This window comes from Schistocerca piceifrons, chromosome 1 (genome assembly GCF_021461385.2).
Source record: "Schistocerca piceifrons isolate TAMUIC-IGC-003096 chromosome 1, iqSchPice1.1, whole genome shotgun sequence".
Lineage (NCBI taxonomy): Eukaryota > Metazoa > Arthropoda > Insecta > Orthoptera > Acrididae > Schistocerca > Schistocerca piceifrons.
This window is the reverse complement of record NC_060138.1, coordinates 479,557,210-479,572,632: the sequence shown is the minus strand read 5'-3', so window position 1 is coordinate 479,572,632 and position 15,423 is coordinate 479,557,210. Positions and strand designations below refer to the sequence as shown.

Genomic DNA, 15,423 nt, shown 5'->3' with positions numbered 1-15,423 from the left:
CATGACAGGTTTTTTTTGTTCCTTGGTACTTACACACTAGGAACAGAGGCATCTAATTTCTACTAGAATTTTACAACACCTTCAATCATTCTATAAGTATTCGCCACTCCAATAATTAAGAAAGATTCACTTTGAATTATTTTTAAAAAACACGTTAAGGAAAAATATATATAAAGGCATTCATTTTAATAATTTAAAAAACTTTCAATAAAATCTGGAGCTGGGCTGAATTTTAAGGGAAGAACTGTCATCATAAAACGATGTTACAAACAAGTTAATCCTGAACAAAGATAGCTTAACCAACACTGGTTGCCCATAGAAGCTTGTTAACTAGAACTTATCAGGAGATTCTCAAAATAGCCAATAACAATTCACAAGTCATGACAAAATAAACTTTGTCAATTGCTGCAGAATTCCATCTAGACACCTATAGGCCACAAACATGGCATTCAACCTTAGCCAACACACAAGTTTCTGATATTAACCATACTAGAGAAGGTTACAGAAACCAACATATCCAGTTTACAAACAGTAATGGTTTTCCTTTTTTTAAACCAGTACAGGTTTGTTTTGAGTGCACCCTTTTCCCTCAGGCTAGACACAGAATAGTCAAGCATGCCCCACATCACCTGCTGTCACAAACAGACTTACACACAAAGCTATGTTGTGTAATGTGTCCCAATCAGATAGGAAGGTTTTTCTTTTTTTTCCCCACTAGAATGCTGACATTGCATTCTTCCAAAGTCTAATTGTTCCAAAGTTGGACATGTCACAATGACCAGTGCAGGAACATAATATCGTAAGCATAATTAAAAGTAATAATATCAATGTGGAATTACCTCTACTGTGGATGGGCAACTTGAGTTAATTTAATGGTTACCAGTGTTGATTACCATAAGGCTCGGAATCTTCACTGGCAAGCATCGAGTTTGGTGATAGCAGACCATGTTTGTGTGAAATATAATGCAACAAAATAATTTGCATCACACTAGAAAACATAAATGAGACTTCATTAATGAAATTTAGACTGCAAAGTTTCACTACATCTGTATCACACAAATCTGCACATAACAGTGTGCAGACAATGCACAAATCAACAGGAAAGGTAGTCACATCATTCTAGTAAATCACTCATAGACTATATCAGAATTTCCAGTTGTTATTTCAAATAAACTACAAGCAAACATAAGAGATGCTTACATTCTGAAAGGTAGAAGAGAGACAGAAGGTAGGAGGCAATTTGAACCTTTCTTATTCGCAACATGAATGTCGAAATTAACAACAATGTTGGCTGTAGGAATATGGTAGTGGTATTGTGCAATTTTATCTTTGCAGAGTGAACTAATTAGTTACAGTTGCTCCTGCATCATCAGGATACTGTAGTTATCTCGGACAATGTCTATGTCTATGTCTATCTCTCTCTCTCTCTCTCTCTCTCTCTCTCTCTCTCTCTCTCTCTCTCTGTGTGTGTGTGTGTGTGTGTGTGTGTGTGTGTGTGTGTGTGTGTGTGTGTGTTGTTTCTTGCTTTTAGAAAGAAGAAAATTGTCAGACAGGCAACATGTTTCTTTGCATGCCTGCCAACTGATCAATGCTTCATCTAGCACTATGTAATCTTTCTACTATGTTTTTTTTTCCACCCAGGACTTCTCTGTATCATATTTTACCATTAGATTCAGATTGAGACTTCTTCACATACATCTGTATTGAAATTGATGTGAAATTAATTAGGGAAAGATAACACTATAGTAAATCATTTTTATGTACATTTATTGCAGGCAGCTGAACAACCGAATGGCACTAGAGAAAGCCAAAGAAAATGTGGAACACTTCTTTCCTGTTGTTGGTGTCCTGGAAGAACTGAATGCTACTTTAGCTTCCTTGGAGAGCAATCTCCCATATTTCTTTAAGGGTGTTCAAAAAATGTATTTTGAAGAATTGCTACGTAAGTAATATGAGAGCAGCTGCAGTTTCACGTAACTACATTCATTAGTGTAGAAGAGTATATAGGGCATTGCTGATTTCTAAAGTAAGGAAGTGTCATTTATATAATTAAAACTTATCAAGTTCTCAAGAATTCTATTCATTCAATGACATGACAAATCACAGAGACATTTAAACCTCAGTGTAAAACAAGTTTTTCAGATGTATGAAAATAAAAAAGTCAACAAAAATGCCAACTAAACATTAATTACTGTTAACTGAGGAATGTTGCATTATGTAGTATCACAATGTGAGTGAAATTAGATAACATCATAATAGAATTAGTAATTCATTTTGAGAAAGAAGTGAGAATTAAATGTAAAGGGTAAGGCAACGTAAATGACAACTAGTGCCAAGACATTGTTGTCATACAGTGCCAGAAACATAGCAAGATACTGATATTAGTAACTGAATTGTAGTGAGCTGTGTGCTATAAGCAAAGTAAGGGCTGTAGCATGAGAAGTTAGACATACTTCTCAGTTCTTTAGTACAAGGATGGTACAGAAAGTAACTACCATTCTAGCATGGTGCTAGTATTTGTGTGTGGAGTGCTGCCACTGTCACATCTGCATTTTCTCTGATTCAGTAACCATCTGACTGTGAAAGTATGAATCTCATTCTTTTGTGGGTTCATTTATTATAACAGGACTATATGAGTGCTGTAATAAGAGATCTCATGAGGTATGAGCAGTAATAAGATTTCTTTCAGTGCAAAATGTCTCAGCAGCAGGCATTTATCGTCAATTGTGTACTGCATACAGTCAAAACATTAGTTTTTAGTGTGAGCCATATGGGGAAGAACTCCCTCCCTAGCATTTTCAGTGTGAACTCCTTTCCCCTCTTCCTTTCCTTCTCCCTTCCCCACTGTAGCACCCTTCCATCCTACTAGGTCACCAGCACGTGTAGCCAGTCCGTGTGGTGGAGCTGTTATGCACCCATATGGCTCAGCCCCCTGACAACACAGGAATCACACTACTGATACCTGAGCTGTTCCCTCCCCATGTATACCAAAGAGTGGTAGTTTATCTTTTTAGAGCATCAGAAACCCCAGCAACAGCCACCATGCCAGTCATCCCTTGCTCTGTGGCTGGGTGGCACCCATGGGGAGAGCCCCTGGTTGGAGCAGGTGATATCAGGGCGGATGCTTAGCGCATGAAGCATATCAAGCTGCAAAAATCTGGCTGTTCTCAAATGGCTCTCTATTCGAATGGTGAAGGATCATTGAATACTGGAATACTGCTTCGTATGACCTGGCAACCTTTCCGTCCCTGTTCCCTGGCTACACCATTCGGGAAGGGGAGGGGGGGGGAGGGGGGGGGGGGAGGGCCAGGCTCACTGTCTTGGGATGAAATACTTTCCCCATTACTTCATCTGTACTAGGATGGATGGGAACACATTCACCACCACAAAGCCATTGTTTTTCATGGAAAATATCAAGGACAAGTTTGGTGAAGTGGAGTCTCTTCGTGAGATGTGGTTGGGCTCCCTGTTGATCAAAGCTGATCCATAGCTCTTCATGTCAGTGATTGTCATGGCAATGTCAAAGTGTCCATAACTCCTCACCAGTCTCTGAATATGGTCCAAGGAGATATTTTTCATAGGGACCTCATCCTGCAAACTGATGAGGGAATCCAGGTTAATCTGGCGCAGCGTGGCATTCATTTTGTTCAACATGTGCAGATGGGTCACAAAGACAACTGCACCAATACTGGTGCCTTCATTCTGGCTTTTGAGGGGGATACCCTGCCACAGAAGGTCAATATGTGCTACAAATATGATGTGAACCTGTACATCCTTCCACCTATGTGGTGCTTTCGATGGTTGAATTTGGGCATGTCTTCCCACTGTTTAGCAGACTCTTTGTGTGGTGACTGTGGCCACCCACTCCATGAGGGAAGCCCAACTGTGTGTGTCAATTGTGCTGACTGCCTCTCCCCTCACTTGCCAGATTGCCCAGCTTACAAGAGAGAAAAGAAGATCCAAGAATACGAGTCCTTAGATCGCCTGTCTTACGCTGAGACTCGCCAAAAGTATGAGAGATTCCATCCAGTGACACTATCTTCAACCTTCACCTCTGTTACTTCATTTCCTCCTCCTCCCCCCTTGTCCTTGACTCAGCCACATCCCTCTCTCCCTGAAGTTCCCACGACCTTCCATCAGGGGGCTACTCCCCCTCCTTGGCCAAAGAAGCGCCCCCTTTCTTCAGCATCTGCCAGTGATCGGGCTCCCTCCTGGGACTTCTCTCTGTGAAAACAAGCATCTTCACATTTATATTTTGTCTGCCAAACCTGGCAGTTTCTAACCCTGCTGGTAGGTGGCACACCACCTAAATATTTCAGAAGCGATGGTAGCACTTGGCTAGTAGTAAATCGTGCTCTGTGGAGCTGTGTAAACACAATGCAGTACCATAAATGTTTCATGCACAACACTCATCACTGCTATAGAGCGAGGGAAATAAAAAGAGAAGGTAGGAAGCAATATACGGTATGAATGTTCCAGTGAAGCAATGAAAAATTTTGGGTATGAATTTTTGTAACACAATCCGTTTATGATATCAGGCAAACTACTAAACATTATTTTTAAAAAAATTATAAAAAATGATCAGTACACCTATTTGATGCATGATTTGCACAGCTGATGTCCTTAGCTCATCAGTTTGAGCACAGAAACAAACATTAAATTTGTAGATGGGCCTTCACTAAAAGTTCACCCCTTGTATCAGGGCCTGGGCCTACGATGTGAGGACCAACCCATGAATGCAAATCACACCAGGTACAAACCAGAAAAAACTGTTTAGACACAACAAAATGAATAAAGTTCATAATCATATTGTGGCATCGATAGGTCATATCGACCATAGACAACATTAATCTTTGGGACTCAGTCGCTCATCTGAGCCGCCATGTTAATTCAGTCTGTTCTTATTCAATGTTTTATCCATCTCCACTGCAGGATGTGATTTTAGTGTATTTTTGCTTCTGATGAAGGTATATTTAGATGTACCAAAACTGTGGTCAAGGATTGCAATAAATCTTTATCCTGCAACTGTTTGGCTGTTATCATTTACCATGAAGATTTTCAACAGTCGCTGCTTCAGTCATGTTTAAAATTTTGAAACCTGGTATAACAATTGCAAATGGCACTTAATCTAACATGAATAGGGACTTTTTGTTCCAGATTTGGTTTTTAGTAACAAATTTAAAAACTGTTAGAGGTAGCTTAGTGCCGTCACATAGTTATTGTTTTTATATCAAACTGAGTCTACGTATGAAGTTTCATATAGTAATTAGTGCCTTCAAATTTTTATAAAAACACCAGTTTTGACCATAATATTGCTCTGATCAAGTTGAGACTTGTAATTTTTGATTGTGACATGCATTTGCACATTCTGACCAATTTTTGACTTTCTGGCTTTATTATTTAGTGCCATTTATTTTTTCTTGAAATAATATATTTAGCAAAACATATTCATCTTATCCTTCTGAGATTTAATAATTTTAACATTAATATACTGAAGCATACAGTGACAAAGTTTGCTGAAGCTATTTCAATTTTTATGTTCACTCTTAGATTATGGCACAATACTTTGTATGCTATGCACAGGTGCATTATGATGACATGATGCTAGCAGCAATGAACTGGGGTCAGTCCCTGCGCACTGACTCACCTCTGTATCTCTCAAATGATACAGTGCTTATTTCTCTGATTCTTCTCACAAAGTGAAATAAAACTAATAATCAACTCTGTCTATTGCAAGACTGCAAGGAGAAAATATTTATATTAACTAAAATACAGCAAATATTGCAACAAATAAAGGTCCACACTGCACATTCTATGCCAAATTCTTCTCATTGTGAAAGCCAATGTACTAATTAACTAGTTAAGCCTTTCCTGATCACTCATTTAACAGTTAATAAATTAACCCATAATAAAATAAAAAATAATATACTGTCATTTGTATTCAGCATTAAAAGACGAGTGATGCCACAATAAGCCTCATAAGACTGGATTCACAAGTGTAGTGTAGTTCAATATGAGATGAATCATAGAATTCAACTGATACCTAGTGATGGATGATGATGGAAGAAAAAAATCTAACAAGGAACTCCTCGAGTTTGAGGTCATAAAAGGCTAATGATGCTTATGGCGTTTGATAACCCACATATTGTCTATCATGCAACCACAATATTGGCTGCTAATGGCAACAGGGAGCTGGACTTGGCCATCCAATGGTAAGCACAGCCTGAGGCTTGGAGCATAGTTGAACTGCTTAGTCAATGAGTAACTCACAATTGTGCTAGAGTGCTAGTGGTGTTGATACAAAGCAGAGCAATGACAACGATAAATGAAGCAAACATTGCATGTTATCTACAACAACAGCTGTAAAAGTTGACATTTCATCAGTAAGGAAACCAAGGAATTTCACAGAGTGAGAAAGAAGTGGCAGATGAAATATTAGCATTTCTGTGAGATGAATCAGTGGAATGTGTGGTGTCGTATAAGCTCAACTGTGCGGACAATGTACATGAGGTGTATAACGATTGTGATCCATGCTTAACACATAAAACTGGTATTGAAACAGATGTTGATCCATACAGTTCATCACCCTTGCCACATAGGGAGCCACAAATCCAATCTCCAGTGAACTGTAATAAAGGACAATCTTTGTCCAAGGAGTGGGTATTAAACATCATTATGTACATGGAAGACCACCTGCAGCATTGTTAAAAAAAAAGAACAGGTTTTGAATAAATCCACAGCAATATGATCTTATAGTGCATAATGAAAATTACAGATATTTAAGGGAGCACAAGGCACACTTGTTACAGAAACTGGTGTTTGCGCACTTCAAGTATGCTCAATAAAATTTACAGGATGTGCATGATAGTGACCTACTATGTTATGCACATCAAATTGCACATGACATAGATTGCAATGATCTCAAGGGAAGCACAGGGTGGTTGTAAAACTTCAAACAGTGCTACAGAATTGGAAAATGTAAGGTAAAAAAATTTCAAACAATACATCAACTTGATGATGCACAGCAAACTGCAGAATTGGTCTGAAAATTTGTAGACAAGATAAACTAACTTATGCCATCATTTCTGGATGGTAAATTGGCTGGAAAGTTATTTATGTGCCACAAGAAGTTGGAGGTGCTGTGCTGCCTACAAGTATTTCTCATATGCATGATATTGCAAGGGCAGTAGGGAATATTTATGTCACAGCAAGCAAGAGTGGGAAAATGGGCATAACAGAAGTACAACTATGGTATGAGAACTGCTTTTGGCCAGTAGCTAGTCAAAATAATTTGCTTTTGCCTGATTCATGGTCTGTTTATAAAAATCATCCTCCTTTAGAGCAAACTATCCCTCCTGGAAAATGTATGACATTGCAGTTCATACCACCTGGAACCAATGGACAAATTCAGTCTGTGGATCTTTCTTTGTTCCATATCTATAAAACATTATTGCACTTACTGCTGTTATGCCTTAAAGCAGGGGTGGGCAGGAATCCTGCACCTGTGCAGTGCACTTGCTCGTGCACAGTTAACAGGTGTTCTGCATGCACACAGAGGCAAGCTGACCACCCACCCACTTCTCTCTCCTCCCCACCACACCATCCCTCCGCTCCTTTCTCTGTAATGCGTTTTGTTTCCTAACTTGCTTTATTGAATGAAGTAATAAGATTAGTAGGAGTGCTTGAAAGAAATCATGGTTTGAAAGAGTACCTATTACCTACGATACATTTTATTTAATTATCACAGGGGGGGTTTACAATACGTTTAATGTCTGGAACAAAATTTCTACATACAGACAAACGCAAACAGTTACGTAAATTTTCATCACTGATGTTTACTCTTAACCAAGACTTAACAGAAAAAAATCTCTCACAAATGTATGTTGAGCCAAACATTGACATTATCTTTGCGGCTTCATGATGGAGATGAGGAAACTCTTGAAGTGGAAAGTCGTAATAAAAGTGTATTACACTTCTTGCCAAAAGGAACTTGTCTCTCAGACGAGAATTACACTGTAGATCCATTAATTCCATTTGCAAATTGGGATGAATATCATCTACAGAAACAGCAAATGGTCTCGAGAACCATTCAGAAGCTTGGGATAAATATGATATATCCCCAAATCGCTTGAGAAATTCCTCTTTTATTGCACTAAGTACGGAAACATATTCTTTGCGATTCTATTCTCGCACAGTAGACAGAGTAGGAAAATGCACCGCATTCCCTGATGAGAGATGTCATTCCCACAGCTCAAACTTGCTAGTGAAAGCTTGCACCTTTTCAGCCATTTCATAAATTAGCTGATTTTCTTCTTGCAAACTTGTGTTCAATGCAGTCATGTGCCCGGTAATGTCCACTAAAAATGCAAGGTCGATAACCCACTCTGGATCTTCTAACTTGGGATCATACCTTCCTTTGTCCTTTAAAAACTGATTTATTGGTATTCTCAGCTAAAAAAATCTTTTAAGTACATTACCACAGCTAAGCCAGCGGCCTTAACTGTGGTATGGTATGTCACTGTACTCTTCCCCAACTTCAGCTAAATATGTGTGAAACTGTCTATGATGTGTAAGCCATGGGATCTCAAATAATTAACTGCCAGAATAACCACTTGCGTGACATCCCCCAGTTTTGCTGCTTTTGCACAGAGTACTCCTTGGTGCAAAATGCAGTGATGTTGTGCAATGATTCTTCTGTACGTTGTAGCTTTTTCTTAGTAATCCAACAAATCCCATTTGTTCCCCTTTCTTTGCAGGTGCTCCATCTGTTGTCACTGATGCCAAATGTTCTCAGTTTAAGCCAGCTGAATTGACAGCTTCTTCAACGGCTTTTAGGATGTCCGCGGCAGTGGTCGTGCTTTTTAAAGATATCATATCTAAAAAATTCTCTGTTATGTGCAGAGCAGTGTCCATACCACGGACATAAATCACTAATTGCGCAGTGTTTGAAATATCTGTGGACTCATCAAGTGCAATGGAAAATGCAATAAACTCCTGCACGTCACTCCTTAATTGAGGGCAAACGTCACCTGCCATGGCATTTATTTGACAACTTACAGTCCGCCAAGAAAGAGTGATAGCTCAAAAGTGATTTGAATTCAGTGAGAAAAGTAAATCAGCAGTGTCATTGATGCACTCCTTTATAAACTCACCTTCAGCAAATGGTTTTCCAGCTATCGCTATATTAAGCACACACTTATAACTTGCACGTACCGCTGGGCTATCATTGTTGTCATCCTGAAAAACTGAAAACAGTGCTCCATAAAATATTAAATCAGTTAGATGAGAGACATGACAAAAGAAAGTCACAGATCTCTGGTGACAACAGCAACTTATGTCAGATTCATCTTGTATTGTCACATCACTCTTCTTAAGCTCAGTCAGTTTCCCCATCCACTCAGAATCTGAGAATAAATTGTACTCGTCCTTGTGAAATTTTTTATAATGGCGTCCAACACTAAACTTCTGCTGACCTGTGAGAATATTGCCACATAATAAACATTTCAAATTTTCACGTTTTTGCACAAAGAAAAAATGATCCTCCCATTCCTTTTTAAAAGATAGCAAATCTCCACTTCTCCATTTCCTTGATTCACTCTGCATTTTCCAGTTCTTGAAATACAACGTTAACTACGTAGTGGTCACTTTGCATCAACGTCCACAGCCTATCCTAGTACTACACTACCGCAATATGCTGGCTGTCACCACTGCCCCGGTCAACGATTGCACGCGAGCAGCACACGTGCATCGCTGTGCACTCGTGAGCCACGTGCAACATTTGCCCGCCCCTGCCTTAAAGGATAGCCACTTTCATGATAAGCTCTGTGATAGACTGTTTTGCATTCAGTTGCATGCCATCACTTTTCATCAGTTCTCATCACCCCATTACACCAATATGATTCTGTATGCGTTTCTATAAGGGTCGATACTTAGCTGAATGCCCTGCACTGTTTCTAACTCCCAAAGAGTTCAACTCTGATCTTAATTGTGCAAACCCTTGTGGTCACTTGGCACACCATTTTTCATTCAGTGTTTGTGGTCAAAGGTAAACAGTTTGTTTTGAACATTACTTGAATGTCAATGCATCCAAAATGGTTCAAATGGCTCTGAGCACTATGGGACTTAACATCAGAGGTCATCAGTCCCCTAGAACTTAGAACTACTTAAACCTAACTAACCAAAGAACATCACACACCTCCATGCTCGAGGCAGGATTCGAACCTGCGACCATAGCAGTCGCGCAGTTCCAAACTGAAGCACCTAAAACCACGCGGCCACTCCGGCCAGCTCAATGCATCCATTTTATGAAGTGTAATACATACATCCTGTAGTAGGTTGGTCTGTGCACCTCCCACACACTCATTTTCTGTCACATTCCTGATGCATATGGTGAGCCATTAGCAGCTAATATTTTTCCAGTCATAATTGTTAACACAACACTTTCAAATGAGCCTTACTAAAGACCAACTTGTGACTTCACATTCAAGAGGCTCCTTGTACACCAGTGTTTCTCAATCACTATGTCATGACACATGGGTGTGCCATGAGATTTTTAATGTCTTCTAATCTTCCTCAGACAAAATAACTAAAACATAAAAAAATATTACCTAATTGTTTCTTGGGGTGGCCCAGTTCACAGGAAATCACCCATTATGTACAGATTTATAGATGTTTCATAATAATTATACATTTTTTTGCATTCAACTCTAAAAAGAATGATTTGTCATCTCACAATCATGCCATAATTAAAAAAAGTATTGTATGTATTTTGTGTATTATCTTTTTTACCATCTGGATCTCTGCTATCAAGAATTATGTAAAACTCATTATATAGCTCTACAATTCATGATACAACTTTTCTTTACAGAACCACACAAAAATAGGAATCGAAAGAAACCACCAGAGGTTGCTCACAAAACTCGAAAGTGGCTACATTCACAACTGGAGCTTGAATATGAATTTTATTATTGGTTACGAGCAAGATTACTGACTCAAATACAGTGATATAATGATAAACTGTCAAATTGCAGATTGCAGCATCAATTTTATATAAATGTGACCTGAACTGAAATTTTATACCAAATGTGGTGTGCAATCTCTGTATTTTATTGCTGAATCAGCTATTTTATTTATGACTCTACTTTCTGAATAATAAGTACAAATTTATTTATGTATATTTTCATCTATTTGTAGTGTATTTTTTAATGCAGTGTGCTGCATTATGCTTGTAGCTAGTGTACACCTCTTGCCAGATGTTAGATGGACTGGTTGTTTCCTGTGTGTAACTGTTATCAGGTGTCCTTCATGGAACATATGATGTGTGAATGATCTACGAAGAAAATTTTTCATAATTTGCAAATAGTTATGTTTTAATTTTAAAGATGTCTGACTTACCATGTTTTAAGTCCCTTTGATACCATATATATCAAAAATAGAAATGCTAATTTCTACACACAGATTGTCAAATGTTTGCATATAATTTGGTTGCACGTTATTCAATGAGAAGAATAGTTGTAAATATTAACATAATTGTTGTATGTCAGGGCAATAATATTGTACTTGCATTACAATTGTAACTTGCCAGTATGAATATAAAATCATTTATAGTTTCGTCAGCCATGCATACCCAGTAATAAATGAGTGTGCAATGTCTTCGAAAAGTTACCAAACCATTCATCATATTTGAAATGATTTTTATTTGAAGAGCATTTTTAAAGGGATTATACCAATAACAAACCTCATATGGTGGTTAATGGATGTATCACTATACCCAAAATATAGATTCATTACCATAGAACAATAAACTTTACTTGTACGTCATTTAACTATGAATTCTTAGGAAGATAGTGGGAATGTAATTTTCATGCCAAAGCCTAAACTATCATATGTAGAAGTTTAATATCCTAGAACCAGCAGGCATAAAGTGAAACTCAATGTTTCATTTGGATACTGTAGTCTGTAGATCAGGAATTGAGAGGCAGTTGGAGGAGGATGAATCCTAATGAAGGTTTAGACCATGGAGACTGTGACAGCAGGGGATACACAGGAACAGTTCCCATCAGAGTAGTTGGCACTGAGTAAAATCATAATAGTACTGGTCTCTAAGTAGAATGGAGCATGTGGAAGAACTGTGGTTCAAGGTTAAAAAAACAGTTGACCGTACACTGGATGGACAGGTAACAAACAGAACAGTAATGACTGGAAGAACCTTCCGTAATATACAGTCACTGTAAAGAAGAGACTACTGCATAATAAGTGTATATCAAAGCATATGGCTATACATAGAGAGATAGTGCATTGGGCATATTTGGCTGTCGAGAGGACAACTCATGAATCCTTCAACAACTACCGTAATAGAATATTACTTAAAGATCTCTCTCAAATCCTGCAGAAATTCTGGTCATACATAAAGAGTGTTAGTGGTATCAAAGTGGGTATCCAGACTCTCATGAAGGATAAAGGGGCTGAAACTGGGGATAGCAAAGAATAAGGGCATATAATGAACTCCATTTTGAAATATTCCATCACAAAAATAAAAAATCCATTAGTATTGCTCCATTTTCATTTTCTCACCACTGCACACATGAGTGAAACAGATTATGATTGGTGGCATTAAGGAACTGAAATTCAATGAAGCTCTACACCCTAGGGGAACCCAATTTCAGATACTACAAAGGAGCTGCAGCTGGTTTAACCACACTTTTTAACTGTAATATGTTGTAGATCCCTCAAACAAAAACACTGTGCCCAGTAGCTGGAAGGAAGCAAGGTTGAAACTTGTCTACAAGAAGCTAGTGATGTGGTGCATAAAACTACCACCAACATCCTCACATCCATCTGTTGTAGGGATTAAGAACATATTCTGAACCCAAAAATAATGGGATATCTTTAAGAACATGACCTTCTCCATAACACACAGCAGGAATTCTGAAAATATCTGTCATACAAAACCCAACCTGTGCTTCTCTCACATCCTGAAAGCCATGTTTCAAGGCAGTTGATACGTGCAGTTTTCATTGATGTCTGATAAACATCTCACTTAGTACCACATCTTCACTTATAATCAAAAGTATCATCGTATGGTGTATCAAGTGAAATTTGTGACTGGAGCAAATATTTCTTCATAAGGAGCACACAGCAATGTTATCTTGGATGGAGATTCATAGACAGATATAGATGTAACTTTTTTATGTCCAAGTGAGGTGTATTGTAGCTCTTGTTCTTATGCTGAATATTAATGAAACAGAACAACGACATTGGTTCTGTCACAGGAAAAGCAGGTGGCAGAGTTTGGTTTATTGGTAGGACATAAGAGAATGTGGTTCATCTACAAAGGAGACTGCTCACAAAATACTTACATCCCATTCTATAATATTGCTTGAATGTTTGGGACACATACCAATTTTGGACTCACTTGGGATATTGAATTTATAATGAGAAGGGCAGCATGAATTGTCACAGATTTATTTGACCCATGGAAGAGCGTCACAGAGGTACTGGAAAAAATGAACTGACACACTTGCACATAGACAAAAACTACCCCTGAAAGCTTACTGGTACTTACAAAGTTTCAAGAATCAGCTTTAAGTGAGTAGTAAGGAATATACCACATCCTCCTAAGTATCACTCTCAAAGGGATTACAAAGACACAGAATACTTATTGTCTGCAGAGAGGAGCTTAAGGAATCATTCTTCCCATACACTATACATGAATGAAATGAGAAGAAGCCCTAATAACTGGCAGAGAGGAAAGTACCTTTTACCACGCACTTCACAGTGGCTAGCAGGGTATAGATGTACATGTAGTGGAATGGTGAATATTCAGCAGCTGGATGCATAAAAAAAGGCATAATTGCACATGTTTCTCATTGCAATACAAACCACTACAGTCTGTTACATCTCACACCTGTATGCTGCTAAACACAGTTTTATCAAGATGGCCACTATTTGCATACAGGGCAAATCACTTAACACTTGCACCCCATTTATTTTTAGAACAGTTCTGCACATTGAAATGTGATTTTCAGCAAATGATTAATACTCTTTAACTCTCATATCTACCAAGATATTGAAGCAAGTACATCCTTTTCAAATGGAATGATATACTTTATAATGGCATTCAAAAGCTCTTGGAATATGAATACAGTGGCATAATGCTCATTAACATTGGTGTTGATACTTTTCAAAAAAGAATCAGAGACATGTACTTAAGCTGAGACATAGGCCTAGTGGCAAGAATCAGCTATTTCATTGTAAACTCTGCCAAGTGGGACTCTCATACCAGGCACCGTTGTTATATGCAGCAAGAAGATAGGCCTACTCTACTAAGATAAAAATATTTCCTCTAGGCCCTATTTTATATGACATAAATACAGTATTGGCTACAATTAGTGCAAATTATACTAACTTCTAATGTATCAGAAGGGGCTATGAAAATTATTTCAAATGTGTGTACAGATTTGCATTTAAGTGAACAACATTTGTGGAAACAAAGAAACAGGCAAAAGGGTTGAATCAAAAGGATAGCATGGTGCAAGAAACTCATTTGGCAAAGTTTACACCACAATAACTGATTTTTGCTGCCTTGTCCTTTTAATTTCAGCACATTTGTTGGATATTTTTGTAAGCAGTTTGTGTCAACATCACCAAACATTATAACACTGTACTCATGGTTTGAAGAGCTTTCAAAAAATTGCATCTGCATCCTGACCGATATAGCAGTTAAGGTATTAATTGTACAGCAAAACTTTTTGATATCTTGATTTGTTCATGTAATGAAAGGTATGTAAGTTTTATGTGATTCAATCTGTTTGTTGTTTAGCCTACATGAACCACTCATATAAATACATGTGGCTAATTAATTATATTTTGGTGTGCTAAAAAACTAAGAGAATAAATTATATGGAAGTAAACTTAATAATCTATAGTTTCGATACACAGATTTCATTGAGTCGAGTTATTTGATGTTGAACAGTCAGATTTTGACATTGGCATGGCACAGTTAATATCATATTTAGTTTGGTTATTAGCTTAATACTCTGATAACTAACCCTCTTAGCACAGATGAGGTTCAGCAGAATTGTACTGCCTTAATGATATAGTAAGTAATCTGGTACTCTGTCCCTGAAGCATCCAGCTTAAATTAATGCAGTGAATTTACTATAAAAAATACCACAGAATCACAACACTCCTCCATGCAACCCCAATCAGATCATTACTACAGAATGCGACACTAGTTATTGCAGATAAGACTCAAAATGTGCAATCAGATCTCACTTGTGCAGCACATGCACCAGTATTTATTGATGAAAACAACATACACTTTTAAAGGAGGAATATTATAAGTAACAAGGATTTGCAATATTGATTGTGCTCAATAATGGAGTGCAATTTAGCTGAATAAATAATGTGCCTTAGGTAACG

General features: G+C 37.9%; 1 protein-coding gene across 1 annotated transcript in view; it reads left to right on the top strand.

The window, feature by feature from the left end:
* The window catches only part of LOC124739843 (uronyl 2-sulfotransferase-like), a 170,155-nt gene extending 158,796 nt beyond the window's left edge, over positions 1–11,359 (top strand). The window contains exons 4-5 of the mRNA XM_047248618.1: positions 1,776–1,942; positions 10,868–11,359. Of these exons, the coding sequence (XP_047104574.1) occupies positions 1,776–1,942; positions 10,868–11,004 (304 nt within the window). The 3' untranslated portion in view covers positions 11,005–11,359. The remainder of the gene's footprint in view (positions 1–1,775; positions 1,943–10,867) is intronic.
* The last annotated feature ends 4,064 nt before the right edge of the window (positions 11,360–15,423 follow it).